The 26,668-nt window shown below is 62.9% G+C and overlaps 1 protein-coding gene across 3 annotated transcripts; it reads left to right on the top strand.

The window, feature by feature from the left end:
• The first annotated feature begins 2,145 nt into the window (after positions 1–2,145).
• On the top strand, positions 2,146–13,470 carry YTHDF1 (YTH N6-methyladenosine RNA binding protein 1). Of its 3 annotated transcripts, XM_045070488.1 has the most exons (5): positions 2,146–2,425; positions 2,577–2,601; positions 3,533–3,612; positions 9,211–10,725; positions 12,290–13,470. In XM_045070488.1, the coding sequence occupies exons 1-5, from the start codon at positions 2,399–2,401 to the stop codon at positions 12,314–12,316; spliced, it is 1,674 nt and encodes a 557-aa protein (XP_044926423.1). In that variant the 5' UTR covers positions 2,146–2,398; the 3' UTR covers positions 12,317–13,470. The 3 variants fall into 3 exon arrangements, with proteins under 3 accessions (XP_044926423.1, XP_044926424.1, XP_044926425.1); XM_045070489.1 differs by lacking the exon at positions 2,577–2,601; XM_045070490.1 differs by lacking the exon at positions 2,146–2,425 and having other exon boundaries at positions 2,457–2,601.
• The last annotated feature ends 13,198 nt before the right edge of the window (positions 13,471–26,668 follow it).

Here is a 26,668-nt window from a genome sequence, read left to right as displayed (position 1 = left end):
CTCAGTGCCGCAAGCAGAGCTGCTCTCCAGGCTGCGTCAAAGATCCCCAGTCCCCTTGCCAGCTCCTCAGGGTGGAGACTGCTGCCTAACTCCCAGCACCCCACATAAGCAGGTGCTCAATTAACATTCATGGAATGAATGAGCCAATGAAGTAATTAAAAAGAGGTTTGGAAACTGTAAAACGCTAGACTCACAGGAGGTAACAGAAGGTTGCTTCCGGGGTGGGGGGCACACGTCTGGAGAACAGGAGCAGGTCTTTTGGGGATGAAACAGCTCTACAGAAAGCTCCGCAGAGACGGGGGTTTCCAGAAGGAGACCCCTGCTCAGGAATATACTTGGAGTTTAGCTGAGGAGGTGACCAGAGAGCGAGACACTGGTGTGGGCGCTTTCATTACCCGCTGGGTGCACAGGTGTCCTTGTTTGCAGGCCCCCAAGGCCAGTTGTTGGGTGAGGGGCCTCCAGCCAGGTGGTCTCAGGCACTCAGGGCCACAGCCCTTGGGCCCCGCCCCCCAGCTTGGATGAATCTGCGCAGCCTCTTTTGGGAGCCACCTGCTGCGTCCGACACAGCCAGTCCACCCGGCACGTCATCCCACGGCAGCCTGAGCCTGAACAGCCCAGGGACGCCCTTGGGAGGGATGAGGGGAGCGGTGGGCGGTCCCTGACAGCTTCCGTGAGATGCAGAGCTGTGTGCGGGGCGCAAACCGACAGACCCACGTGCACGTGTGCCGTCAGGGTGGAGGGCTACGGAGAGGGACTGCATGCGTCCCCCGCCTGTGCCTTCAAGAACCAAGATAATGTTTCACCTTACCACGAGCTGCCCATGGCCCCAGCGCAGCCCGGCCCTGCAGGACGCCGAGCCCTCTGCAGGGCAACAATCGCAGCTTCCTCTCGCCCTTGTGAGCAGCCTGACTTCTCCATCCTTAGGTCAGACAGGGCCCAGGGAGAACCAGTGACGAGCAATGGGGCGCAGCGGACTCCCCCATGGCCCACCCACCTGCCGGCACCATCTCTACCTCCCCCTGAAGCCGCCAGAGATGTTGTCTGGTACCCCGCTGATCCTGTCTCTCCGGCGCTGGTGCAGCTTCTGAGCCTGTCTTGGGATCCCACGATGACCCTAGCAGTCCCCATCCCCCCTGCTTAGGGCCTAACCTGCCTGCTGGCGTCCCCCTTGGCCCTGCTTTGGGGAGATCCTCTGATGCCCACCTGCCTGGCTCCCTACCCTGAGCCCGCATTCTAGGCCTCTCTCCTTCAGCAGAGCCTGGGGTCTGTGAAGGTTACAGGAGTGCGCGGGAGGGCGGGCTGGAAGGGAAAGAGCCGGTTGGGAGCCAGGGTGGGGAGTGGCCACAGGGGCTCTGGAGCTGGGAGGCGGGTCCAGGCGGGGGGGGGGGGCGGGGGCTACGCTGAGGGGTGGGGTGAGTGAGGAATAGAACTGAACTCCTCCAGGGCTGTCTGTCTCCAAACGGAGACCAAAGTCCCCTTGTCCCTCCTGGACTAGGGCCCAGTGTGGGGCTGAACCCTCTTTTCCTCCCCGTGGTTAAATCGGGGTCAAGACTCTAACATGCAAACCCATGATGAACCGCGGAGACCCAAGAGAGCGCTGAAAAGCAGGACCCTCGCGGAGGCCCAAGTCAGGGTCCCCCGGGGCAGCGGTTGCAGAAGGCGAGGACACAGACAAAACTTGGGAAGCGGGGAGGTGCGGCCCCAGCGGCTGCAGAGCGGCACTCAGGGTGTCCCTCTGAGGGAGGTCTGCGGGGCGTCTGGGCGGGGCCGGAGGGTGGACCGTCGGGTCCGCCCTGCCGTGAGCGGCTTTAGGTAGGTGGCCGTGGTCCTCCTCGCCGGCTCTGCTTCTTCAGACCTCGGGGATACGCACGGGGCGCCAGGGGCAGAGGCTGCAGGCGCTGGGCCCGGCAGGTGCACGCCCGACGAGGCCGGCCGCCCACCCCCGCCCCGCCGCTTCCAGCTCTGCCCCCGGGTGGCCCGGCAGGACGTCGCCCCCCGGCCTCCCCGGGCTCGCCCCGCCCCCGCCGCGCGATACCAGGACCGGGGCGCGAGATCCATCCCGCCCGGCGGTGGCGCGCAGGCGCGGCGGCGGCGGCCCGTCGGCGCTCCCGGCCTGCCCTGCGCGCGCTGACGTCGCGCAGCCTCGTCCCCGCCGCCGCCGCCGCCATTGGAGTCGGCGCCTCGTCAGTGCGTCCCGTCCCGGCTCGCCGCCCTGCGCCGCGCCCCGCGAGCGGCCCGCGCGCCCGCCAGTCGCCGCCGCCGCCGCCCGCCCGGCCGGCGCCCGGGGAGGAGGCGGCGGGCCCGGGGCCGCGAGAGCGCGGGGGACGGGCCCGGCCTCGCGGGGAGGCCCGAGCCGGCGGCGCCCGGGCCCCGCGCCGCGCCGGGCTGTTCATGAAGCATGTCGGCCGCCAGCGCGGACCCCCAGGTAGCGGGGCCGGGGCCGGGCGCGGGGGCCGGGGCGCGGGGCCGGGGGAGCGCGCCCGCTGGGGCCGGAGCGCGCCGCGGGCCGGACGGCGCCGTGAGTAACTCGGTGTTTCCCTCTCCCCCGGTCCCGCCCGCGCCGCCCGGCGCCGCAGAGAGCGAAAGGACAGGACAATAAAGGTACGGCGGGCGGGCGGGGCGGTCCTGCGGCGGCGGCGGGGCGGGCGGGCGCGCGGGAGCCGCGGGCGGCGGGGGCGCGGCCCGGGAAGGGCGTCCGGCCCCGGGAACTTGCTCCGTGTCCTTCCGGGAGCTGGAATCGGGTCTCGCGTCTGGGGAGGGTCGGCGGGGCTTCCGGGAGGAGCCGGCGCGCGGGCGGTTAGGGCGACCCCCTCGCGCCTCCCGCTGCAGGGCCGTGGGGCGGAGGGGGCGGAGGGGCGGGCGGCCGGGCTGCGGGCGCGGCGCGGCTCTGCGGCGCCCGGTCAGCCCTCGGCCAGCGGGGCCCCCGGCGGCCGCGGGCCTGGCTCTGTGTCCGCTCGCGCCGGGACGTTGTGGCTTCGGATAAGCCGCCAGCGCCCGGCGAGATCCCGTAAGTGACCCTCCGTGTCTGCGGGGCAGGGCGTGTCCTCGGGTGTAGCCAGACGCGGGCCCTCGCGCTTTAAGGGGGGGAGACGCCCGTGCTTCGCTCCATCGCTTTGCTTGTGTGGCTGAGCTCGCGGGAGCGCGGGGGCCGCGACCGGAGCTGGGTCCTCGCTGGGCTCCGCCGTCTCTGTCCCGCGCACGCCGGGGCCTTTGGAAGCAGCGACCTCTCTTCGGCCGTAGTCCTCGCCCGTAGTCCTCGCCGACCAGACGGTCTTTAGCAGAACCGGCTGCAGGTTCTCGCCGTGCGTGTGTCGGCACCGGACGACGTCTTTATCGAAAACACCGAAATCGCTGAAGTTGTGCATCGTCGTTGCGATTAGTTGTGTAGACGCCCGGGGATACCCATCGGGTTCCTTTTCAGCGGGAGCAACTTCTAGGAATTGATGGGCATCGACGTTACTACTTTTGATCTCTGTGCTTAAAAGTCACTGTTTAAAATTCAGAGATAATATTTTTCAACTTCTCGTTCTAGTACAAAATGGTTCTTTGCATCAGAAGGATACGGTCCATGACAATGACTTTGAGCCCTACCTTTCTGGACAGTCAAATCAGGTGAGTTTTTTTTTTAAATACCATGTTTCTGTTTTAGTTTTTATTGAGTTTTGTAACACGCCTTTAGTGTTACGTTTCCGACTTCGTTACCCTGACGACTGAGAAGCACAACATGACGTACCGGAAAGACTGCGACGCCTCGCTCGGAGGATAGCCTGGAGCTAAACACGGGGCTGCGGTGCTCTCCGGAGGGAGCAGTGACCCGTGGGGACTGTGCGCCGGTGGACTTCTGTGGGCCTCAGCGTCGGGCGCCGGGACGCACTGCTTTTGATGGAGTGCGGTGTGCGTAGTTCTCTGGAACTTTCTGGTGAGCCAGTCTAGCTCTGGGCATTAGAACTGGGGTGTAGGAGAGCATTGAAGAACCAAACTGTGGAGCCAGACTTTGGCTTTGGGTTCGAATCGTCACCACTGACTCGGTGACAGTTCCTTAGGTGCCTTCCCTGTGCCTCAGGGACCTTTTCTGTGGCGCTGGCTGTGGTAACTGCTCATAGGATCGTGGGGCAGGTCGATGGGGCTGCTTGGAGCTCCAGTCCGTAGCTGTGTTGGCCCCGGGAGGTCACAGCTGCCGATTTCTTAGACGCGCGGCACTCCGGATGCTTTGGACTGAAACATCTTCAGGGCGCGGTGTGTGTGTTGCAGGATGTTTAGCAGCCTTCCTGGCCTTCAACCCCACGATGCCTTTAGTAACCGACTGCCCTATACCCACACACCTGCGGGACAACCGAAAATGTCCCAGCATGTCTCCTGGGGGCCAGCTTGCCCTGGTTAAAGCCACCGGGCTCGTTGGAGTGTAGGTTTAAGCATGATGTCTACCACTTCTTAAACTTACTGGGTTTGCTTTAGAATAAAACCAAGCTTTGCCTCTTTTTGCAGAGGAATAAGGTTATTCTGTCTCTTTTTTTCCTCGTCTGCTCTTGTCTAAAGTGTCTTAGAACTTCTCTGCACCGATGTCCTGGTTGCATTGAGCAGATCAGTAGCAAAGGCACTCGGGAGACCCTTATAGAGCCTCCCCACCTCCCCTAAGAACCCACCCCTTCTCTGGGCAGGACCAGGTGCTACAGAGGAGGCCTGCCCTGGCCTCCGTGACGTATTGCTGGAGGTGACGGCAGGCAGTTAAATGAACTTGTTTTATTTTGGTGCCTTACTTTTTTGTGTGTGATTTGAATACCATGGCAGTAGCGTGTTCTGTTTTAACCGGAGAAAGGCAGTGGGGTTGTTTCAAAGACAATTGAGAGGTTTGTAGAAGGCAGGAGCTTTCATGTTGTTCGGGAGGAGCCTTCGTGGGAAGTGGGGCAGATGATTTTCCGTCAGGACGGTGGTTCGGCTCTTTCACCCTGGGGAAGCCAGTGCGAAGACCGTCGTAGGCCCGCGCTGCCGTGAACCGCCTCGAGACGGCCGCTGTGTGTCCTGGCTGTGAGGGTGCGGGGTTAACCAGCACATCGCTGTGGAGTAAATCTGTGTTCTTGACTGAGCACGGATTTCCGGAAACACCCCACTGAAGGAGTGTGGGAAGCAGGTAACACGGGAGAGCTCAGAGATCCTGATTCTCCTGGTCCTCTTGTTCTTCGGGTGAAGAAACGGGGTCAGACAGGCCTGGTTTACCCGGTGGTGGGACCTGTTTGTGGCAGAGCTTGGTTCCCCACTGAGGGGTGGGGTGTGTCTCTCCCCGCACATGGCAAGGGCTCCTTTTGTGCTCGTTTGTCGTTCCTTCCTTCGGTGGGGAGGCACCTTGCAGACGAGCCGCTGGGAATTGAGCCACGTCCAGTCCGGGACTCCGCTGGTGAAGATCCCTGCCGAGGGTAGCTCCCGCGTGCTGCTTCGCCGGGTCTTGGATCGGGGGTGCGTGTGCAGCCGAGCGAGGGAGAGAAGTAGCGTGGGTGGCCGGGCGCGGTACCCCGCGCTGTGCTCGTCTTCAGCGAGGTGTCGATGCACGCTCGGCTGCACACGGGTAAAGGGTGCCGCTCTGCGAGGGGCTTTTCTGTGCACCCGTGCCTGGCCACCACGGTGAAGGCCATGCGTAGAGCTGGCAGCCCCCAGCACTTTGTGGTTTACTTAAACCCAGATGTTTGCAGTAGCAAGTTGGAGGCCCTTTCTGTTTTTGTGTTGAGGTGGTAAGACATGGGATGGTAGACGTGGTTCAGAGCTGGCCTGTAAGGTGGTTTAGCTTGGAATGCCCTGAACAGAAGCGTCCCTGGGGCGGGTGATTTTTCCCAGAGGAAGGTCTCGGGACATTGTTTCTGCTGCGCTTTTATTCCTTCCTGATTGCCCCCAGGACCCTCCTGCATAGATGTAGCCGCGCGGGGTCCCCTTGTGTGCCGTGGAGCATGCACTAGTCAGTTTTAGGGAGAGGGAGGGAGAGCGCTGGGGAGCCGAGGGGCTCTGGGTGGACATTGTGGGTGGGGGGCTTTGGGGGAAGGGCTCTGGAGGGATTCTGGGGAGGCGCTCTGGTGGGATTGTGGAGGAGGGGGCTCTGGGTAGGGTTCTGGGGGAGGGGCTCTGGGTTAAGGGTTCCGGAGGGGTTCTGGGTGGGATTCTGGGGGAGGGGCCGGGCAGCGCTGGGGGAGCTAAGGGCAGCTGGGACTGTGCTCGGGTTCTACTCCGTCGTCAGCACACTGTTGGTCTGGTCACGTGGGACAGGGACAGAAAGGAGCAATGGTAAACTTCCGTAGTTTTTGTCAGCGACTCAGTTGTGCCGTCAGCGTCCAAGGACGTGTCCGCTTTCCAGGGGCGTTGTGTAAATGCTGCTGTTCGGAGCCTCAGTGCTGGTCGCTTGGTGCTGCTTTCGCTCGTCCTGGAGCACTCTTCTGGGAGGCCGTGCCGGCCGGCCGCCCTGCACAGGAGGCCTGCTCTGCACTCGGAGCGGACCCCCTGAGTGCTGGTGGGGGTGCTTCAGGGTCAGGGTGTCCTGCGCGGTCCGCATCTCTTCGTGGACCTGGGTGAACCGGCTCTCAGAAGTCCTCTCATGGTTAACTTGGTGCCTCCTTAGTGCTTTTCCTGGCGCGTCTGTCCGGTCTGGAGAGGTGTTCGGTTTGGAGAAGACAAACTTGTCTTGAAAATGGTGCTCAGCTGTCGTCCAGGGTTTCCGGCAGCTTTGGGGGGTTTCACCCAGTCGCACAAAGCCAGGCTACACCGACGCCCTGTCGGCGGCCCACGTCATGGGACAAGCCCATGAGCCTCCGTGGTTCGTGCCAGTGGCTTGCTCTGTGGTAGGCTTGGGTGATGGGAGGGACCGGTGAGGAGCGTGTGGTCTTGTGTGCCGTGGCCTCCAGCGATGCCAGCCAGTCAGTGGGGACATCACGGAGTGCGACTGGCAGAGCCCATGGGGATCTTCGTGGACTTCTTGTTGTCTCCTTGCTCAAAACCATGTGTCTTGAGCTGAGACAGAGGCAGACGTCCTCTGTGCCAAACTGTGCTCCACGCACACAGCCCCACCAGCGAGGGCCTGCAGCCACGGTCCTCTGGTGCAGGGACACACGCAGCCGGACTGGCATCCGTAGGGCCTCTGCAATGTGCACCTGCTGGGCCTCAGCTGCATGCCCTGTGCCGGGTCCCTTTGATCCTTCCCTGTTTACATGATTTACTCAAGCTTCAGTTTTGGTCATTTAGAACGAGTTTCTTTCTTTCTTTTTAGTGTGGTTCTCTTATTATTAAGTGTGGAAAAGTTTGAATTTTAGAATAGATGATTTTCTTTTATGGTTTTTTAGCGGAGATGACATAGGGCTAACAGTCACGGACTTCTGGAGGGCTCTCTTGTTTATTATTTTGGACGGGGCCTCAAGGAGGCACCCGAAGTGCCCAGCACTGGGCCGTGTCCTTCCTTCTGTTGCCTGATTTTGCCCTGAAGACGTGTCAGCCTCTTTTTTGAGGTCGTGTCTTCTACCAGAGGCTATGATGAGAGGTCTCGTGTGTGAGAACATCGGTCGGGGAGGTGCTTTTACCTTGTGCTTGCAGAGATGTGTTGTGTGGCCGGCGTGCTGAGGGGAAGCCTGGAGTGTGTGCCGCACCTGCAGCCCCGGTGTCCAGACTTCGCGTGGGCAGCCCCGGTGCGCAGCGCAGAGTAGGTTGCTTGCTTGGTGTCAGCGAGCCAGGCTGAGCCGCGGCCGGGTGGCAGCACGTCTGTCGGGAGCAGGTGTTCTGGGCTGCATCTGGATGGGTCTGGGGTGAGGCCCCGTCAGTAGGGGGTCACCTCTCAGCTCACCTTCGTAAGCAAGTGGAACGTCAGGTTCGCTGGCAGCCAGGGGGCTGGGTCACCTCTGTCGCGTGTTGTGCCGTGACTGCTGGGGGCCCAGCCTGTTCTCCATAGGGTTCTCTGGGGGGTCTGCTGAGTCACTCCACATTGCCACTGCAAGGAGGCGGAGGGGCTCGCTTGTCTGGTACTCCAGCCCCCACCCTCTGGCTGCCTGAGCCCAGCTCCCTCCTCAGTGGGTCCCTGGGACCGGAGTGGCAGCAGACACCTTGTGCCAGCTGGGCCGGCAGGTCTGCGCACCTGAAGATTGGTGTGGGGTTGGAGGAGGAGGTCTTTGGCCAGCGATCTCCGTGTAGAACCTTCTGGTATTTGGGATGGAAGGAAGCGGGGAGGGTGGGGACCAGTCAGAAGACGGGGTCACAGACTGGGAAGTGTGCCGCTGCCCCTCCTCTGAGTTTCCTTTACAAGGGTTCCCACTCTTAGGTCAGCTGCCTTGGGCAAGAAGCTTCCCCCCTACCCCGAACACTCTTCAGGAAACCATTTAAGTCACCAACGGTGGCCTGGCCTGGGAGGTCCAGTTCTGGCCAGACCACCAGTGAATCTCCCCAGGGAGGCGCCGTGTCAGAACTGCTGACCCCGGGTATAAATCTGTGCCTTGGGCCGGCTTCCGGAGACTCCGAGAGGAGTCCCTATTGCGTCAAGGGGTGGTTCGGCTGCCGCACAGGTGTTTCCTGTGTCCAGGACTCCAGCTTGGTTGGAGCTCGAGACAAGGGGCTCTCCAGCTCAGAGAGCAGGCAGGACACGGAGCTGGCGAAGGAGCTGCCAGAGCCACTCTGAGAGCCCAAGGCGCCGGCCAGGACAGGGTGGGGCCGTGAGATGGTGAGACCCCTCCGGACTCAGAAGAGGGGGTGGGAGGGAAGGGTGTCGCACGCGGGTCGGGTCTGCTTGGGTGCGTTGAGCGGTCCGAGGGCTTGCGACCAGGTTGTGGGGCAAGTCTCCCTGCGCACCCCAGCTTGTCCTGTGGCTCGAACCTCTCGTTGCCCGTTGGAAGCCATTTTCACCTGCTGTGCTGCCTGTGCTGCTGGCGTGCGGGTCCGCATCATTGCCAGTCAGATGGGTTTGTGCCTCTCTCTGGGATCCTTTAGGTTTAAACCGTCCACTCCTTGAGGGGAGAGGGGGGTTCCTGAGTGGGCCGCAGACAGCCCACGGTAGAGTGGCTGAGCCTGGTCACGTCGCCTGGACCCAGAACAGGTGGCCACTAGGCCTCTCTGTCCTGGCTTTGTTCTCAGTCGGTGCTCTGGGCCTCCCTGTCGGCAGTGACAGTGCTCCAGAGTCAGCGGTGCCCACGCAGGCAGTCCGCACCGGGGTGCGTCTCCAGAGCGATCTAACGTTTCCTGTGCTTGTCTCCCCAGAGTAACAGTTACCCGTCCATGGCGGACCCTTACCTGTCCGGCTTTTACCCGCCGTCCATCGGGTTCCCGTACTCGCTCAGTGAGGCGCCCTGGTCTACTGGAGGAGACCCTCCCATCCCGTACCTCACCACCTACGGACAGCTCAGCAACGGAGACCATCATTTCATGCACGATGCTGTTTTCGGGCAGCCCGGGGGCCTGGGGAACAACATCTACCAGCACAGGTTTAATTTTTTCCCTGAAAACCCTGCTTTCTCAGCTTGGGGGACAAGTGGGTCACAGGGCCAGCAGGCGCAGAGCCCCGCATACGGGAGCAGCTACACTTACCCGCCGAGCTCTCTGGGCGGCACGATTGTGGACGGGCAGACGGGCTTTCACGGCGACACTCTCAGCAAGGCCCCTGGAATGAACAGCCTGGAGCAGGGCATGGTGGGCCTGAAGATTGGGGATGTCACCACCTCTGCCGTCAAGACTGTCGGGTCGGTCGTTAGCAGCGTGGCGGTGACTGGTGTCCTTTCTGGCAACGGTGGCACAAATGTAAATATGCCGGTCTCGAAGCCGACCTCGTGGGCTGCCATCGCCAGCAAGCCGGCAAAACCACAGCCGAAAATGAAAGCGAAAAGCGGACCTGTGATCGGGGCCGCCCTGCCCCCTCCGCCGATAAAGCACAACATGGACATCGGCACGTGGGACAGCAAGGGGCCCGCGCCCAAGGCTCCGGCCCCCCAGCCCGCCCCCCAGCCCGCCCCCCAGCACCAGCCGGCTGCGCAGCCTCTTCCCACCCAGCCTCCCCCGTCGGCCCAGCTGCAGCATCCAAACCCTCAGCTGCCGCCCCAAACCCGCTGGGTCGCCCCTCGCAACAGAAGCGCGGCGTTTGGGCAGAGCGGAGGGGCTGGCGGCGACGGCGGCGCTGCTGGAACCGCGCAGCCTAGCTCTGCCCCTGCCGCGGAGTCGCACCCTGTTCTCGAGCAGCTAAAAGCCGCCCACAGCTACAACCCGAAGGAGTTCGACTGGAACCTCAAAAGCGGGCGCGTGTTCATCATCAAGAGCTACTCAGAGGACGACGTGCACCGCTCCATCAAGTACTCGATCTGGTGCAGCACCGAGCACGGCAACAGGCGCCTGGACGGGGCCTTCCGCGCCGCCGGCAGCAGGGCGCCCGTGTACCTGCTCTTCAGCGTCAACGGCAGCGGGCACTTCTGCGGGCTGGCGGAGATGAAGTCGCCCGTGGACTACGGCGCGAGCGCAGGCGTCTGGGCTCAGGACAAGTGGAAGGGCAAGTTTGACGTGAAGTGGATTTTCGTCAAGGACGTGCCCAACAACCAGCTCCGGCACATCAGACTGGAGAACAATGACAATAAGCCGGTCACCAACTCCCGCGACACCCAGGAGGTGCCCTTAGAAAAAGCCAAGCAAGTGCTGAAGATCATCGCGTCCTACAAGCACACGACCTCCATCTTTGACGACTTTTCGCACTACGAGAAGCGCCAGGAGGAGGAGGAGGTGGTGCGCAAGGTGCGTCCGGCTTCCCCGGGCCGGGGCTCAAAGTCGGGGTCCCAGGCCTGGTCACCAGCGGTGACGGGGATGTGGGTGTCACCGTGTGACCTCCCTGGTCTGAGAGGACGTCGTGGTTGGGACCACAGTGCACACCTCTGTCAGGGACACTCAGGAGCGGTGTTTGGCACGGGGTAGGCCAGCCGCGGGGGCTGCAGACCCTGCCCTCCGTGGGCCGGAAGGGCTGCTCCAGAGGCTGTTGCTTCCTTCTCCCTTGAAAACCCCGTGTCTTAGTCTTGAACTCAGCGTCCCGGTGGTAAGGAGGGGCCCGGGCTGGGAAGGTCTGCAGTGCGGGCGTTTGCTAGCTGCGAGTTCGCGCCGGGAGCCCGGAGTGCAGGCCTCGCGGCGGGCGGGGACACCGGCTCTGTCTCCCGCCCCATGACGGGGAGCGTCCTGAGCCGGGGCTGGTGGAGGCCGCTGGAGGCCGCTGGAGGGCCTCTGTGGTGCTGGAGGAGAACAGGGCTCAGAGGCCCGTGACCTGGCTCCGCAGTGGGGCGAGTGAGGACAGCGGAGCACACCTCGTGAAGCCGGTTTGTCTGAGAGCGCTCGTCCCCAGATTCGTCACGCTTTTCTGCTATTAAAACATCGTTTTTTTAATTAAATGTCCGTTGAGAGTAGACGGGTTTGCGGCCTGTTCTAGCTGGAGCCCCGTGCCGGGCGTGGATGACGGGACTCCCAGTGCCGTCTGCAGTTTCCGAAGCCGCGCTGGCCGCGGCGGCTCGTGGCTGGTAAGACGTGAGCAGGAGTGCTCCCTCCTTCCTCGGTGTGGAGGAGAGAGGGGCTTGTCATTTCTTCGTTAGTGAGAATCTGTTTTAAGTCTTTGGGCACAAGCTAAAACAGCTGAACTGCTGACTGGACAGGGACAGGGCAGAAGTCATTGGTAGTAAGCTGAAGACCCTTAGTGGGTTTCTGGCAGTGGCCGCGGGTGGCCGTGGTTTATCTTAGGGCCTGTGGCGCCTCGGGTCTTTTCCCGAAGCTCACTGGGTTCCGGATGTTGTGTGAGGTTAGGGGTAACTTTCTGTCCGTCACCCGGTTTGTGTTTTAAAGTCGGAGGGTCCTAAAGGTACATTAGCGAGGGGGTTTTGGGAAGAGGAAGTCTTAAGTTGGTCCGTGGGATCCTGCCTGCGGCTTCGAGCTGTCCTCCAGTAAGCTCGAGAGAGGTTTGAACTGCGGCCAGCGCGCTGCTGCTCAGCCCCGTGGGTCCGTGTCTCAGGCTGATTTTACTTGCAGCGTCGTGAGGAGGGGCCGACGGGGCTTCTGACCCTATCGGTGGGACGCCAGACAGGCCGACGTGGGGCCACGTGGGTCTGTGCCTGGTGGGGGGCGCCTGGCCAGAGGGGCCTCGCCTGCAGCAGGCAGACGCCGTGGGTGGGTGGCGCTCAGAGGCCCAGTCCCCCCTGCTGCCGTGGCCTGGCCGGTGCCAGCGGGGTGCGCCAGTCCGGGGCCGGGCAGCCTGGGACCTCGTTTCTGAGGGAGTGTCCGTGGCCGGTTCACGCAGTCTGTTAAACTCTTGTTCTTTCCGCAGGAACGACAGAATCGAAACAAACAGTAAGGATGAGCCAGCTTCTGTGTTCTGACGCTGGACCGGAAACGCTGAAGGGAACACGTGCTTGGTGCTGTTGTCTTGTGCAGGGCCCGACTTGTTGCGTCTTCACGGCCTTTGTCTTTTATTTTTGCCCCGACGGATCTGCGTGCGTTCGTGTTTTTCTGTGTTGCAGTATCACAGAGCTCACTAATAGAGGAGTGTGTTTTCCGCTTACCGGTCAGACCCGGCGTGAAACACAAGCGTCCTTCACGGCAGAACGTCCCAAAGGTCCTGTTGTCATTCGGCAGAAGTTATGTTCTTGCTCCGAAGAGTCACTGTCATTTAACGTCTTTATAGGGACTTCTTTGTCACCTTTCTTACTTTCTAGCAAACACGAGAAACCGTGGCTTGTTTTGTCATTTTCCTGCGTTCTGTTAAAATACTTTTCAAAAACGCTGAAATCAACTTCATCCGGCCGGTTTGCCATTTTTATTACCCATTGTCTGTCTGAAATGCTAGTCTGTCCACTTGATTTTTCTACTTAGAAAGATAGATTTGAGTTTGTCAGATTCGGTGAGCATGCTGTGTTGGCGCGGAGTGTCAGGCCCCTCCTGGCTCCTCGGCCCGGCGGGGCAGACGGAGGGGGAGGGGGCGGCTGGCGGAGGGTCGGGCTCAGCGGTCTGCGGGCTCAGCTGCGTGTGGCCGCCCCAGCCCCCCGCTCTGCACCTGCGGATCCCGGTGCCCTCCTGAGTTTGCCCACGAGGCCGAGCTTCACACGTAGGAGCTGCTGGGATAGCTGGTGCTGTGGTGGGGTTTAAAAAAAGCAAACAAAAAATCCTTTGAGGAATTGAATTTGCTGTTCTGTGTTGTGTAATGAGGGACCCTGAAGAGCTCGCTGCCGCCCAGAGTCTGACTTGGAGCACGAAAACAGTGCTCACGCCCGTCGTGCTGGCACAGTCTGCGCCCGCCCGCCGGAGGGGATCCGACTGTTGGAGAGCAGATACCTTCTGGAACCTATTTACTCCAAAAGACCCTCTCGGTCAAAGCGTAAGCCGTATTGTTTAGACTTGTATTGAGAACCCGGCACTCCGAGCTGTTGCCGGCCGCACGGAGTCACGGACAACGTCGGATAACTTTCCTCTGGAGAATACAAGCCTTAATAAACAATACCTATTTAGCAAGTCTGCTGTCCTGTGGTTCTTCACCCCCACCCGACGGGCGAGGTCTCGCTCGGTCGCATGGGCGACGCGGGTCTCGTCTGCGGCAGGGAGCCCGTCGTCTCTGGAAAGTGAACACCATCCTGACCTCACTCACCTGCGCTGTGCTCTGTGGGGGAGTTCAGAGGAACATTTTTCTCTGTTTCTTCTTCCTTTTTCTTTCTTTCTTTCTTTTTTTTCGATTTTCTCCAGCCCAACGTGGGGCTTGAACTCAGGACCCAGAGATCACTTGTTGCGTGCCCCGTGGGCCGAGCCAGCCGGGAGCCTCTTGAAGGTCCAGTTCTCACTCAGAGTTTGTAGACCCTTGGCGCACTGCGAGCCTTTCCAGGCACAAGCCGAGTTGCGGGAGGTCTGTGAGCGTCCTCCGTCCGCTGGATGCCAGCACTGACCTCCTGCCCCCCGCTCGCCCGTGCAGACCCCAGCGCGCTCCCGAGTCCGCTCCCGCGTCGGGAAGTTGAATGCTTGGGCTGCCTGGGTGGCTCGTCGGTCTGCCTGAGCGTACGTCTGCATTCGGCTCAGGTGGGGTTCTGGGGCCTGGGATCGGGCCCCACGTCGGTCTCCCCGCTCGGCAGAGAATCTGCTTCCCCCTCTCCGCCCCACTCATGCTCTCTCTCGCTTTCTCTGTCTCTGTCTTTTTCAAATAAAATCTTTTTTTAAAAAAAGTTTAATTCTTAATTTGTTTTATTGTTGTAAAATTTACAGGTGCACAAACCTCAAGAGTTTTGAAGTTTGAGATGGGAGTAAGGACACGGGACGTGGACAGCACCGCGGAACACTTTCTCGTGTGCTCTCACGGGTGCGCCCCGCGGGACACGGTGGTCCATGTGAGGGCGTGGCGGGTGAGCACAGGACGTCCAGCCTGGCTCCCTGGCAGGTTGAGCCGGAGGTTTCACGCTCCCCAGCTGGTGAGTGTTCTGCCCATAGCAGTGCAGCTCTGTTTGCTCAGAAGGACTTCTCGGACTTTGTCTTGGAAAGTGCACATCAGGCCTTGGGGGCTGTTTTCTTCCGTGGGCTTGGCCGTCCGACTCCGTTCAAGGTTAGGCAGTCCCTAGCCGAGCTGACTGGCTAGGTAGTGTCCCCGCCTTCAGCTGGGGGCGAAGCAACAGAGGGTCCAGGGCTGTCACGGGCCAGATGTTCATCCCCAAGGAGCAGAGGCTGGGATGGCCACTCCTGTTGGTCTGATGAGATCAGTTCCTCACACGTCACCTAGTCGGGAGGCTCCCTCCAAACCCTGCTGGCCAGGCTGGCCCCCGGGAGCAGAGTCAGGGGCTGCCTCCCACGCTGGCTCTCGAGAGAGAGGAAACCACATCCGAGGAAGGAGAGAACGTGTGTCGTGGCCGGGGAGGGTTGTAGGGACGCATGCAGTTCTAAGCAGGACAGGTTTTGCTTATAAAGGGCTGTGTGGCAGGAGCATTTGCCCCCTAAGGCCAATCAGGTCAGCTCTACCTTTTACCCAAAGGCACACCCGCAGGTGGCTCTTCTGTCTGGGCATTTAGCTGATGGGAGGGAGTCCTGGAGGGTGCCGGCTAGACCTGCCTGCTGGGGGCTCCTCCGGCTGGGGGCTCCTCCGGCTGGGGTCCTGTGCTGCCTGGTGCCTCAGGGCCTGAATCGAGGCACTCCTCTCACTCGGGCAAGAGGAAGGCAGGTCACTAGCTTTGTTCCCTGGTTGTGGGCAGGGAGGGGGGTTCTTGTTGGGCCTGTGTCAGCGAGCACGGTGGGCGTTGGCAGGGTCCTGGGGCCCGCACAGCGGTTGCGCAGATGAACTTCGTCCCCCTCCTCCCTGGGCTCCCCCTGCCTGTTCTCTGTGCCCCATCACCTGTCGGTCAGCTTGCAGTTAAGATCGGCGTGTTCAGGTTTTTTCCCCCAAACCAATGTGTTAGAAAAGGTGTTTGAACAGCTGCCCTCCGTGACATTTTTACTGTGATTCTGTGGATGAGGGGGTTCTTTTTTCAGCGGGGAACACCCAGTGGCCTGTCTCAGAGTCCCTCTTTGTTTACTGGAAAGCCTCCCCCCGCCCAAGCCCCTGGAAGAGAGTCTGGGTGAAGATGCGACAGTAGTGGCCGCTCACCGGGAAGTGACTTTGGATTCCTCCTTCCCTGGCAGCCAGGCACAGGCTTCAGTGCTCCCTGGACTGGGGCGGGGTGGGTGTCAGCCCTGCACACAGATGGGGTCTCCTCCCGCATACACCACCTGCCCTTGCACGAGAAGAGCCAGTAACAGGCTTGGGCTGTGCCCTGCGAAGTGACCTTCCTGGAGGGCAGCTCTGGGAGTGACCTGCGAGGTGCCCCGGCCTGCTGGCAGCTCAGGGCACGAGGGACGTCTCAGAGCAAGTTCTCGAGGCCTTGCGAGGCCACACTCTGGATCTCCCGGGTGGTTTGTGGCCCCCTCCAAGAGTACAGTCTGTCCTGAGTCAGAGTGACCAACCTCTGCCAACAGCTGCACACACCGCACATACACGCACCCACATACGTGCATACACCCTGGTGCGGTGACCCCAGCTCCTCATCCCCTTCCTGCCGGCTCAGGCCTCCAGGCGGACTTGGGCTGTCCAAGATTGGGCTGTCAGCTGGAGGCGGACGTGACAGACAGGGTGCCCTGGAGCTGTGGTGTCCCATGCAAGGTTGATGCAAACACCCACGGGCCATGCCCCTGGGAGAGGGCTTTCCTTGCAAGCGGCGGGCTCCTGTGCCGCAGGCCTGGCCCGCTGAGTGTGGGCGGAGGAGCTGGGGCTGCGTTTCTTGTTTCAGACTTTTTATTTGGAGTAACGACCAGTTTACAGAAGAGTCGCAGGAGCAAGGATGGTGCACGGCCTTTGACTGGATTTGCTCATTGGCGTTTCGCCCCGTTTCCTTGATCCTGTGCTTCCTGTGAGTGTGCGTGTGTGTGTGGGGTCTGTATGTGGATGTGGGTGTGCAGGTGTGTTGTATGTGTATATCCAGAGGTACAGGGGTGCAGGTGTGTATGCACGTATGTGGGTGCGTGTATGTGCGGTGTGTGCAGGTGTGTGTGCAGGGTGTGCGTGTGTGCACATTTGGGGCACTGTTGGAGGTCTGCAGTGGGTCTAGCACCCACGCACTCCAGTGTGGCTTTGACCACAGCTTGTCAGGCTCTTGAGTGTGGCAGCTGTGACTCACTTGGGCTCCGTCTGACCCTAGTTTGGTCATTAATGCGACAGTGTCCTGCACCACTCTGGGGAGCGGAGGAAGCTTTTGGGGCCAGGCTCTTATGCTGTGTCTGGACAAAGCCTCGAGGTCGGCACCCCACTGCTCCCCCCACCCCCTGCTCTGGAAGAGGACACCCCACACGCACAACCTTGCAGGCCTGATGGGGAGGCCCTAGGGTGCCTTCCAACCCTTGCAGTGCTCCTTGCATGGCTGGTCCCTCGGCGGCGGCCTCTGCAGACGTAGGAGGTCACGGGCAGCGGGCGATGGCTGTCCCAGGTCCAGTGCACTGGGAGTGCGTCTCTGGCCAGGGAAGCCTTGCCTGGTTGACCTCTGGAAGTGAATGCGGGTTTAGCCTGGGGACCGTTATGGAGAGAGGGGGGCACCTGCTGGCAGAGATAGGTGCCAGGGCTGGTCTGGCAGAGATAGGTGCCAGGGCTGGTCTGCCAGAGTGCTGATGCCAGGAGCATGCTCCCTTCCTTTTCACCTGGGCACGCAAAAGGCTGCTGCTTCCCGGGCAGCTGGCAGCACTACAGAGCCCTTCCTGCGGGCGGAGGGTGGTTAACTGCAGGCGTGCCCTAGTTGGCACTGAGCCCCAGCTCGCGGGAGCCGTCATCTGAGTGGTGTCCCCAGGGACGGCTGTCCTCTGTAGCCCCACTGTGGGTTTCGGGGATGCGGTGTGGGCGGGATGACTGCTCCCTGCCTCCTGCCTGGGCGTGGTGCAGGTATGGTTCTCCTGCTGCCCTGGGAGGATGAGGTGCTGTGCTTCGTGCCTGAGTCCTGTGACAGTCCCACCAAGGCCAGGGGGACAGTGCCTGTGGTTCCTCCCTTACGGCTGGCCGAATGGCACCCTCTGCACATCTCCCCTCTCCCCTGGACTGATGCGTGGTGCAGGCACCTGAATCCTGTCACCACACGGTGTCGGTCTGTGCCTTCTTGCAGGGCTCTTCCCTCCCCTCCCCCTGAGGCCCTAATGTCACTGGAAACTGGGACTCAGCCCCTGGGGCTCTAGCCATCAGTGGCCTTCAAGGGAACAGAGGTTGGTGACATGGCCACCGAGGACCACTGGGCCAGCTGGGGGACGAGCCGCTTCCAGGGACCACAGAGTGTCAGAGAGAGCCGAGGGCGGCTGCTGCTGCAGGAATGCCAGAGGAAGAAGGGGGCAGTGTGGGTGGGTGCTGGGCTGGGAGGTCTTCCCAAGCAGACCAGGATGCAAGAGGAGCCAGGGCTGTGAACTGCTCAGTGCCCCGGGGCAGGAGGGCCGGAAGTCTGTGGTCTCCCCGGCAGGGATGGGTAGGGGAGCTTGTGGGGCAGAGCAGCTGAGCCCGTACCTGGGGGCTTGGGGGCGGGGGTGTATGAGTGCGGCTGGGGAGTGGCGGGCGACTAAGCACCTGCAGCAAGAGGTCAGGAGTGGGCAAGGGCACCGGGTCGTGGTCCGAGAGGGACGTGGTCAGCGCAGCAGGTGAGAAGGCCACAGCTGGAGGGCTGTGCACAAGCTGCTCGCTGGGACCCTGAACAGTGTCCTGTCCATGTCTGTCTCCGCCCCTGAGAGCCAGGAGTCGGGGCCCGGCCATCTGGGGACTCCTGATGCAGAGCTACTTCTGCCCTTCGCTGCGTCCACGGTTTTACTGGCCGTAGAGGAATGCCGCCTAGTGGACACCAGGATGGGGTGGGGGGAGGCCCCACCTGGCCTGGAGGGCGGGACCTGCCTCGAGAGAAAGGTGGACTTTGCGCAGCCTGGACGACGGCAAGGGTTCTGGTTGGCCTCGCTGGGCCGGTCGCTAGCCCTCGTGGCGGTGAAAGACCCCAGCAGGGAAGACAGGAGGAAATGATGACAGGGCCTGTGCCCTGGGAACACTGGGTCTTGATGCCTGTCCTTGGATTGTCAGGGAAGCCTCCAGAAGATAAATGTCAAGTTGGGTCTGAAGAGGGATTTGGGGAGCAGGTGAGGTGGGTAGGAGAGCCTTCCCATTAGGGCGTGGGCAAAGGCGATGGGCAGGGAGTCCAGGGGCCTAGCAAGGCTGCTGGTTCTTCTGTGTTCTGGGGGCGCACACACACCAGCACACGTATAGACACACAGGTGCACACACACACGTGGGCATAGAAACACGTAACTGTGCACATACGTGTCGCCACACATGCCACATGCATGAACATGTGCACACTCACGGCTATGCATACACACACACACACACGTGTACACGGCCCTGGTAACGGCAACACTCAGTTGTAAAGATGATAATGACGCCAGACAAACGGGCCCTTTGGGGGGGTTCTGCCTGCCCCTCCGCCCAGCTGCTGGGGCAGAGCACCTCCTGGGTTCTTTGTACAGCAGGAAAGTGGGATTGAGCTGGAAGCAGGCCTTTCTGTGGGCTCTTAGGACACCATCTCCAATCTCTGAGCAGATGGGCTCCGAGAAGGATGGCCACCAAGACTTCTAAACCAAGAAGCAAAACCTGCTCACCCCTGGGGGGTTCTGCACTTTCCTGGGTGTGAAGTGGTTTGGGGAGGTGCAGTATGGGTGCCAGGACAGGGCTCTTTCCTGACATTGTGGCAGATTGTGAGGAAAGGACATTGGAAGTTGCTCAAGGGTTCGCTGGGTCTGGGGCTGCTCGGGCACGGCCGGCCGGGGGCCTCTGTGGTGTGAGGACAGCTGTCCTCGCGTGAGCTCGCGGACCTGAGCCCCACACGCCCAGTGGTCTCCGTGCACTCAGCTCTCGTCTCCGTCCTGTCACTGGCTGTCCTGCATCCTCAGCAGGCGGCCACCCTTCTAGGAGCGCATGGGTTTTCCGAGTGACCTTTCGGTGGCAGTTACAGTGGTTTACAGCCTCTCCCTTGTGCTCACCTGCCCCCACTGCTGCAGGGAACTAAAAACAGGACCGGCCAGAGGGGGTTCTAATGGCCTCACCTTGTGAGTTTGATGAAGATGGTGGTGGTGGTGGTGGTGATGGCTGCTTACATTTACTGAGCGGCCACATCCGAGCTCACTCTCCAGCCACAGATGAGGAAACAGAGGCACGGGCGATGAAATAACTGGGTGAGGCCCGAGACTGCTCATGTGTGATGGCTGTGGGGGGCCCACCCTCCTGTCTCCGGTCATCAAGATGCTCCCACTCTGTCCCAGGCTCTGCTCCATCCGGGTTCCTGGGTGGAGTGCAGGAGCCCATGTTACCCTCTGCCCATCAGGGTCCCAGATCTTGGAGGCACCTGGTCCCTAGGAGAGGTTCAGAAATGTTGGATGAATGAAGCATCCAGGTGCAAAGAGGCCTTCCCTTGTGTGGGCCTGGGTGTCCCTCCTCCCCCGGTCTGAGGTGCCATGCAAGGGGCAATCTTCCACCTGCGAGAGGCTGCCTCTGCTGTCACAGGAAGGTGGCCTTTGGGGCTGGCCGCTGCTCTCCATGCAGTGCCCGGAGTCCCTCTGGGCCCTGTCCAGGTCCAGAAGCCTGCGGGAGGCCCTCACGTCCGGCGCCCCGGCCCTTGCAGGAGGTGCAGTGACAGATCGAGGTCTCCGCGGGCGCCGGAATCTGACTGTGCTTGGAGATTCCGCCTGAGCTGGTGTGTGGGCAGGCCTGCAAGACGGTGCCTGCTGCGGAGTGAGGACTGCGCACTTTTTGAGCCATGACAGGTCACAGCCCAGGGCCAGGAGCGTCCCAAGCCTGTTCTTGTTGGTCATTCATGGCCGTGGTGTGCGGACTCTATCCCCAGGGCCGGACTTCCCTGGGGTTGTACGCAGGTGTCGGTCCTAGCCTGAGGGGCTCAACGGAAGGGTTTGCAGGATGGCTCAGGTGCCCTCGCAAGCGTCTGGAGCTCCTGGCATACACTTCTGGCCGGTAGTGACTCTGAAGTCTAGCCTTGCTGGGAGGCCGCGGGGGCCCCGGACTGGGGAGTAGGGAAGGGAGAGGCTGTGGGGCCCACAGTTGTCTCGGGTGGCTGGAAAGGATCTGCTGAGTGTAGCCGAGCTCCTGAGATGGGACTCAGCACCCCTGCACGCAGACCTTGTTTTCTGGAGGGGCTGTCCTTTCCCTCCTGTGTAGTCCCTCGACCTGGCTGCCCTCCGCACTTAGTGCGCCCCACCTCCATCAGAGAAGCCATAGGAATGGCTCGTAGAAGGGCCTCTTTTGAGTCATTTCTGGTGCCCGCTGCCTCACACGGGGCGGGGGTGGGGGGGATCCTACCCCTGCCTTCTTGCTGCAAGTGCCCTGGGTGGTGAGGGTTTGGGGATCAGCCCGGCCGGCAGAAGTAAGTGTGCAGGCCTGGGAAGGGCAGGTGCATGTCCATCTCTGGGGCCATTCTTATCTTGGCTGCTGCTGACCCCCCACAAGGGAGCCAGGATGGCCTATGCAAGTGCTCTGAGGGGAAGCAACGCTTCACCCTGTTTTCCAGACTCTTACCGCCCCCCAGACATCGCTACCCTTCACCCTGCGCCACCCGGCTACTGGGAGCCCAGAGATGGAGACAGGGCTGCTGAGGGCCTGCACTCTATGGGATCATCCACTAAGTGTCCCGGCTTCCGGGCAAACAGCCCAGAGCGCCCAGCTCCCAATGTGCCGCAGCCAGGGGCCTGCCTGGGGCCTGGCCTCGAGGGGGCCCTACCGAGGAGGCGAGGCCAGAGCAGGGCCAAGGGAACCCAAGTGTGGGGGAAGCAGCCACTCTGTCTGGCCCTGCAGTGCCTCCCTCTTTGGCTGCCCTGTGAGTGGGCTGGTGCTGGGAAGTCCAGAGGGGACACCTGGGGAGGGGGCTGGGGTGGGCAGCATGGTGTTTATTGGGTCTGGTTCACAGTGAGGAGGTCATCTCACAGGGCTAGAGCCTTGGCAGGCCAAATTGGGGGAGGGTTCCCTTGCCATCTGCTCACGTCCTCCTCACTGGTCCCACACTGGGAGGTGGCCGCCTGCTGGGGAGCCCTGAGCTGGGCCCCAGTTTGGTGCCTAGCCGGGTCTTGGGGTATTCTGAGCACTCATCCAAGCTTGCTGTCCCCTAGGGTGACTCCCCAGCACCTGCATGGGGGGACCCTGTTTGCTGGCTGCTTGGGGGCAGTTAGCACTAGTCAGGGGGTCCAGTGCTTCCTCTGGAGTGTGGGTATATGTGAGCCCCTGTGTGAGCAGGAGGGAGGCTGAGTACAGACGGAGCTGAGCTAGGTGCAGAGTGTGGGCTTTGGGCTCAGCCCTTGAAGTCTAGGCTCTGGTCCCCCTGCACACGGCCCCCCTGGCCCTGAGATCCCTGCAGACCTTGGACCCATCCAGGGGCTGGGCTGCCGTTGCTCTGTGACTCCTGTGCAGGAAGGTTCTAGGACAGAGCTCCCCAACTTCTTCCTGGGGGACCTGCAGCAGAGACTGATAGACCATGGGGGAAAGGGCTGTCCCTCAGCTCTAGGTGTCCTCCTCCCCATCTGGCTAACTCCGGTCAGGAGGCAAGTCCCCAGGAAGAGCAGTAGGAAGCATAAAGCCCGGCCTCATCTTTGGTCCAGAGAGCCAGGGATGCAGGGGCCACCTTCCCTGGGAAGGAGCGTCCACTCTTCTGTCCAGGAACATTCTGAGCAGCCCCAAGAGGAAGCCCAGACAAGACAAGGGCTACACGTCTTTCATGCTCAGCAGGGACGCCCAAACCCGGGGCTGCACCCCTTGTACCTTCAGTGCTGTCCTGGACTGACCCTGGGTCCCCTCCAGCCTAGAAGCGCCTTTGGGGGTGCTATCTGCACCCTCTTCAGGGCAAGGAAGGAGAAGGGGCCACCAAGTGCAGGATCAGTGCTGTGGGGTCAGCTCTGCCGCATGACGGTCGGGCTGAAGCTTGCTGGGGCCACCCTACTGCTTCCTTGTTTTCCAGGGGGGTGAGGGGCAGAAGATGAGAAGACTCTGTCCTTGGCCTCTGCAGTGACCCTGACTCGGTCGGAGGTGGGAAGATGGGGTCCCCTGGCTGCTTCTTGTGCCTGCAGCGTGCGTCTTAGGGACAGGTTGGGTGTTTGAGCAGAGAAAGAGCTGGGGAGGCAGGTGTCCTGCCCTGCAGCCAGAGGAGGGGGTGGAGGGTGAGGGGCTACACCCTGAAACCTATGTGGTCCCTTTTGTGCTGGTTTCCAGGACCCTGCTGGAGGAAGATTTGGGGAGACCAAAGCCCCTGCCCAGGCTTTAGGAGGAAAGCCTGCACAGCTGCGAAGTCTGGGCTGGGGACTTGCAGAGAGGAAGGGGTTGTCTGCCCTGAGGCAGAGGCAGCTGAGTGACCAGAGGTGCTGGCAGAGATGGGGAGCCTGGCGGGTGGAGGCAGGAGGAGCCCACACAGACCGCTTGCCAGGGCACCAGCAGGTGGCGCTGGCTCCTGAGGACCGGGAAAAAAAATGCCTGCAGCAAACCTGAGTGGGTGTCACTGCGGCTGCAGATGGTGGGGGAGGGACTTGCCACCCTCCCCCTCGGCTGCGGAGCCTCACGTGCCCAAGTCCCGCATGGTCCAGAGCGAGGTTTCGGGAGGGATGCGGTCCGGTGCGTACACCTGTCCTGGTTTGGAGCCTGGACGCAGGTGTAGACGCGCCTCCCCTCCCCCATCCCTTTTGGAGTCCCCTCCACCCCCCCCAGGCTGGGAGGCAGTTCCGGGAGATGAGTGAGGGCCGCCCCCACCCCGCGGACGACTGAGGAAGGACAGACTTTGCAGTGACCTCAGACCCCACCCCACCCCCTCCCTCGTTGCCATGGCAACTGCCCAGCGGGGCCGCAGTTGGGGCGAGTGGCCTTTGGGACACAGTTGGCCCCGCGCCCCTGACGCTTCTCCCGGGGGGGGGGGGGGGGGCAGCCTACCGCCAGGACCGCGGACAGCGCCCCAACCCGCCCCTTGGTGGCCCGACCTCCCCAGGCCGAGCCCCCCTAGCCCCCGACAGCCAGGTCCTGGCACACTGGCGCTCCCCCCGCGCCCGCCCCCAGCCCCCACTCCGCCGCTCCCTGCGGACCCTCTCTTTGTCTCCCGGCCTCAGCTCTTCCTCGGACACCCCGCTGCCCGCTGCGGGCCTTTCGGGGCCCCGTGCTGGGGACGCACGTGGCTGGGGCCGAGGCCGGGTGGCCGCAGTTCCGCCCGGACCGCAGGCTTCCCTTCGGTCACCCCCACCCTCCCCGCGACGCCCGAGGCAAGCGGGCCCCTTTGTGTCCCGCGGCCTGGTCCCCGGCCCGGCAGCTGGGCCGCCCTCTGGGCGGGCGCATTGTTCGCCGGATTTGTCCGCGGCGCGAGGGGCCGCCGGGGGCCGGGCTTGCCTTCTCCCGCGGGAGGGGCACCGCGCTGGCCGGGCTAGCGGGCCATTTCCATGAGAAAGGAGCGGCGGAGGCGCCTCTCTTGGCATTCACCGCGTGCCTTAATTGTATAGACATTAAATCAAGGTCCGCTGTGAACACGCAGAGGGGCCCTCAGGCAGCGGCGGGCGGCCGGGCCGGGTCGGGGCCGCGGCTCCGGCTCGCGTGGGGTCCTCGCCCCAAGGCCGCGAAAGCTCCGGCGTCTTCGGCGCGGGGCGCGCGGGGCGGGCGGGGCGGGGCGCTGCGCCACGCCGACGGTGCTTCCTCGGACTCCAGCCCGGATCCGCCCCCAACTCTGAGGAGCCCACTCTTCTCTCCCTTCCGCAGCAGGGAGGGAGCCCCAAGCGAGCACCCTGGGGGCGTCCCCGAAGCCTGGAGCCCTCGGATCCTCGGCGAGGAGGAGCAGGAGCCGAGGCGGTGAGCGAGCGTGTGCGCGCCCGGCGCCTCCCGCGGGCCGCCGAGAGGTGCAGAGCCCGCTCCGATGGCAGCGACGGGTTCTCGCCAGCTGTCCTCCCCCTGCTGCGTCGCCTCCCCGCCCGGCCCACGAGCGCGCAACGAATGCGGTTCAAAGGAAGAATCTCGATGCTCGGAGATGAACACCAGTGTCTTTTTCAACCCAGCCAACTCGTCCTCCCCGCGCGCCGGGGCCGGGGCAGAAGGCGCTCGAGCCGTTGGCGGAGAGACGGGGGACCCGGAGAGGCCGCTGGCCAGGCCCGCCCCGGCCGGCCCCCAGCGCAGTTACCCGTCCCGGGCGGGAGCTGCCGCCGCCTGCCGCTCCTCGGCCGCCGCCGCCTCCACTCCCAGCGCCGCCCGTTCCCGCCTCCTTCTCGGCGCCCGCCGGCCCCGCACGGCGCTGCCCCGGGCGCAGGAGGGCGTGTGAACGCCGCGAAGAGAGCCGGACAAGTCCACGAGCGCCGCGGGCCCGCTGAGAGCCGAGGGTCCGTGGGGTCAGCGCGGTGGGCGCCCCGCTCCTGCTCGGCCAGGCCGGCCCGGGCGCGACTGTCCCCGCGCCCGCCGCCGCCGCAGTTGCCTCCGCGCGTATCCGCGCTCGGCTCGGGCACCGGGCGATTATACTGGGGCGCGCGGTGACGTCACCCGGACACCGGCTCAGCCGCCGCCTCCCCGAGGTGTCCTTGAGAACTGCGGGGCACGCGCGCCGCGCACACGCGCACACACGCACTGCGCGCCCCGTGCCTCCCGCGCACACTCACCGCGTCCCGCCCCGCGCGCTCCTCCGCTCACCCGGACGCCGCCCTCGGGCGCCCTCGACCGTGCCCGGCGCCCTGCGGACCACACGTTTGCGCACTGAAACGCCTCCCCCGCCCCCCGCGCTCGAGCGCTCCTCCGGCCGCCCCAGCGCCTCCGGGTGCACGCTGACAGCGGCCGCCAGGCCTCACGGGCCCACACCCCAGCCGCCCCGCAGACACACGTCCGCCCTCAGGCTCTCCCCGCAGACCAGGCTCCTCCACTGTGCCCCATAACACACTCTCCCCACCCTCAGCTCACAAACCGTGCTCCCCCGGGGGCCCCCTCCAGCCTCCTGCCGACAGAGGGCCCGAGGGCCGGTGCTGGCGGTTGTGTGGTCCTCCAAAGTGTTCACGCGGAGGAGGGAGCTAGAGGCCCTCCCCCCATCAAACACTGCTCCTCTCACTGTGTCCTGAGTGGGGACCATGGAATCCCAGGAGACACCTCCCAGCCTGCCCTCTGGCTGGAGCCCTGGTCCGTTCCTCTGGGGCAAAGGACTCTTGCCTCCCTAAGCCACACCACCTCAGGCCTCCCCCATGGGCCTTTGTTCCTGTGCAGACGGTGAGGGAGCCACAGGCCCAGGCCGGACCAGCAGGCCTCTGCTCCTCTCTCCTGCCCTCCAGGCCAGCCCGGCCCTGGGCCATCTGCCTTAGATCGGAGCCCACGACCTCCCACCTGGGGCTCACAGTCCTGCCTCCTTCTTGGCTCTCTCTAGCACAGAAGGGGCAGCCAAGAGCCCACTGGGAAGGGGGCTGGGACTCGAAGTGCCACTGCCCCCCACCCCCACCCCCTCCTCAACCCAGCAGGGTGCCCCTCCCCTTTTGGTGCAGCTCCAGCCTGACCCTCGGAGCCTGAGCCGCAATTCCTTGTCCTCTGCAGGGTCAGGATGGCCCTTCTCTCTAGCATGAGACATGTAATGTCCCCCTCCCCCAACACTCATCCACACGAAAAGGGAATGCTCACCTACCCCTAGCCCAACACTCAGGAAGGCGCCCCAAGCCTGTGGAGCTCCCAGCCACAGCCGGACACAGGCTGGACACTCATTGGTGGGCTGGAGGACAGGAGACACAGAGCAGCTGGCACTTTAAGCACAGGGACTGTGTCAGCATGGTGAGGATGCCCATCCCCCATGGCGGCTGCAGGGGGTCCGCTGTCCATGGTGTTGAAGCCGAACCCTGGCCCAGTCTCATCTCCTGCGTGCCTCTGGATGTTTCTCTCCGTCCTCGCCCATGAGAGGTGGGGGTCCAGGCAGGAGGCAAGGGCAGACAGCCACCCTCCACCCTTGGCTTCCTGGAAGAGCTCAGGCCGGCTCCGGCTTCTAGCTCCCTGAAGCTTGTTTACATTCGGGGGGGGGGGCGCTGCTCCTCAGGTGTACGGACCCAGATTCTCCTTGGGACCCCCGTTCCACAGGCTGGCTCCCCTGGGCCCGGGGAGGGTCACCACTCCTCCCTTCCCGGCCAAGCCCTGCACTGCCAGTCCGCCGCCTCTCTGCGG

Source organism: Mustela putorius, unplaced genomic scaffold (genome assembly GCF_011764305.1).
Source record: "Mustela putorius furo isolate JIRA1106 unplaced genomic scaffold, ASM1176430v1.1 tig00003972_pilon_pilon_pilon, whole genome shotgun sequence".
Lineage (NCBI taxonomy): Eukaryota > Metazoa > Chordata > Mammalia > Carnivora > Mustelidae > Mustela > Mustela putorius.
The sequence above is the reverse complement of the archived record's forward strand: the minus strand, read 5'-3'. Positions and strand labels throughout refer to the sequence as shown.

Coding starts and splice junctions, on each gene's coding strand:
- YTHDF1 (XM_045070488.1), top strand. CDS start 2,399: ATGTCGGCCGCCAGCGCGGACCCCCAG. Junction 2,426..2,576: donor CCGCCAGCGCGGACCCCCAG/GTAGCGGGGCCG, acceptor CCGGCGCCGCAG/AGAGCGAAAGGACAGGACAA. Junction 3,613..9,210: donor TTTCTGGACAGTCAAATCAG/GTGAGTTTTTTT, acceptor TTGTCTCCCCAG/AGTAACAGTTACCCGTCCAT.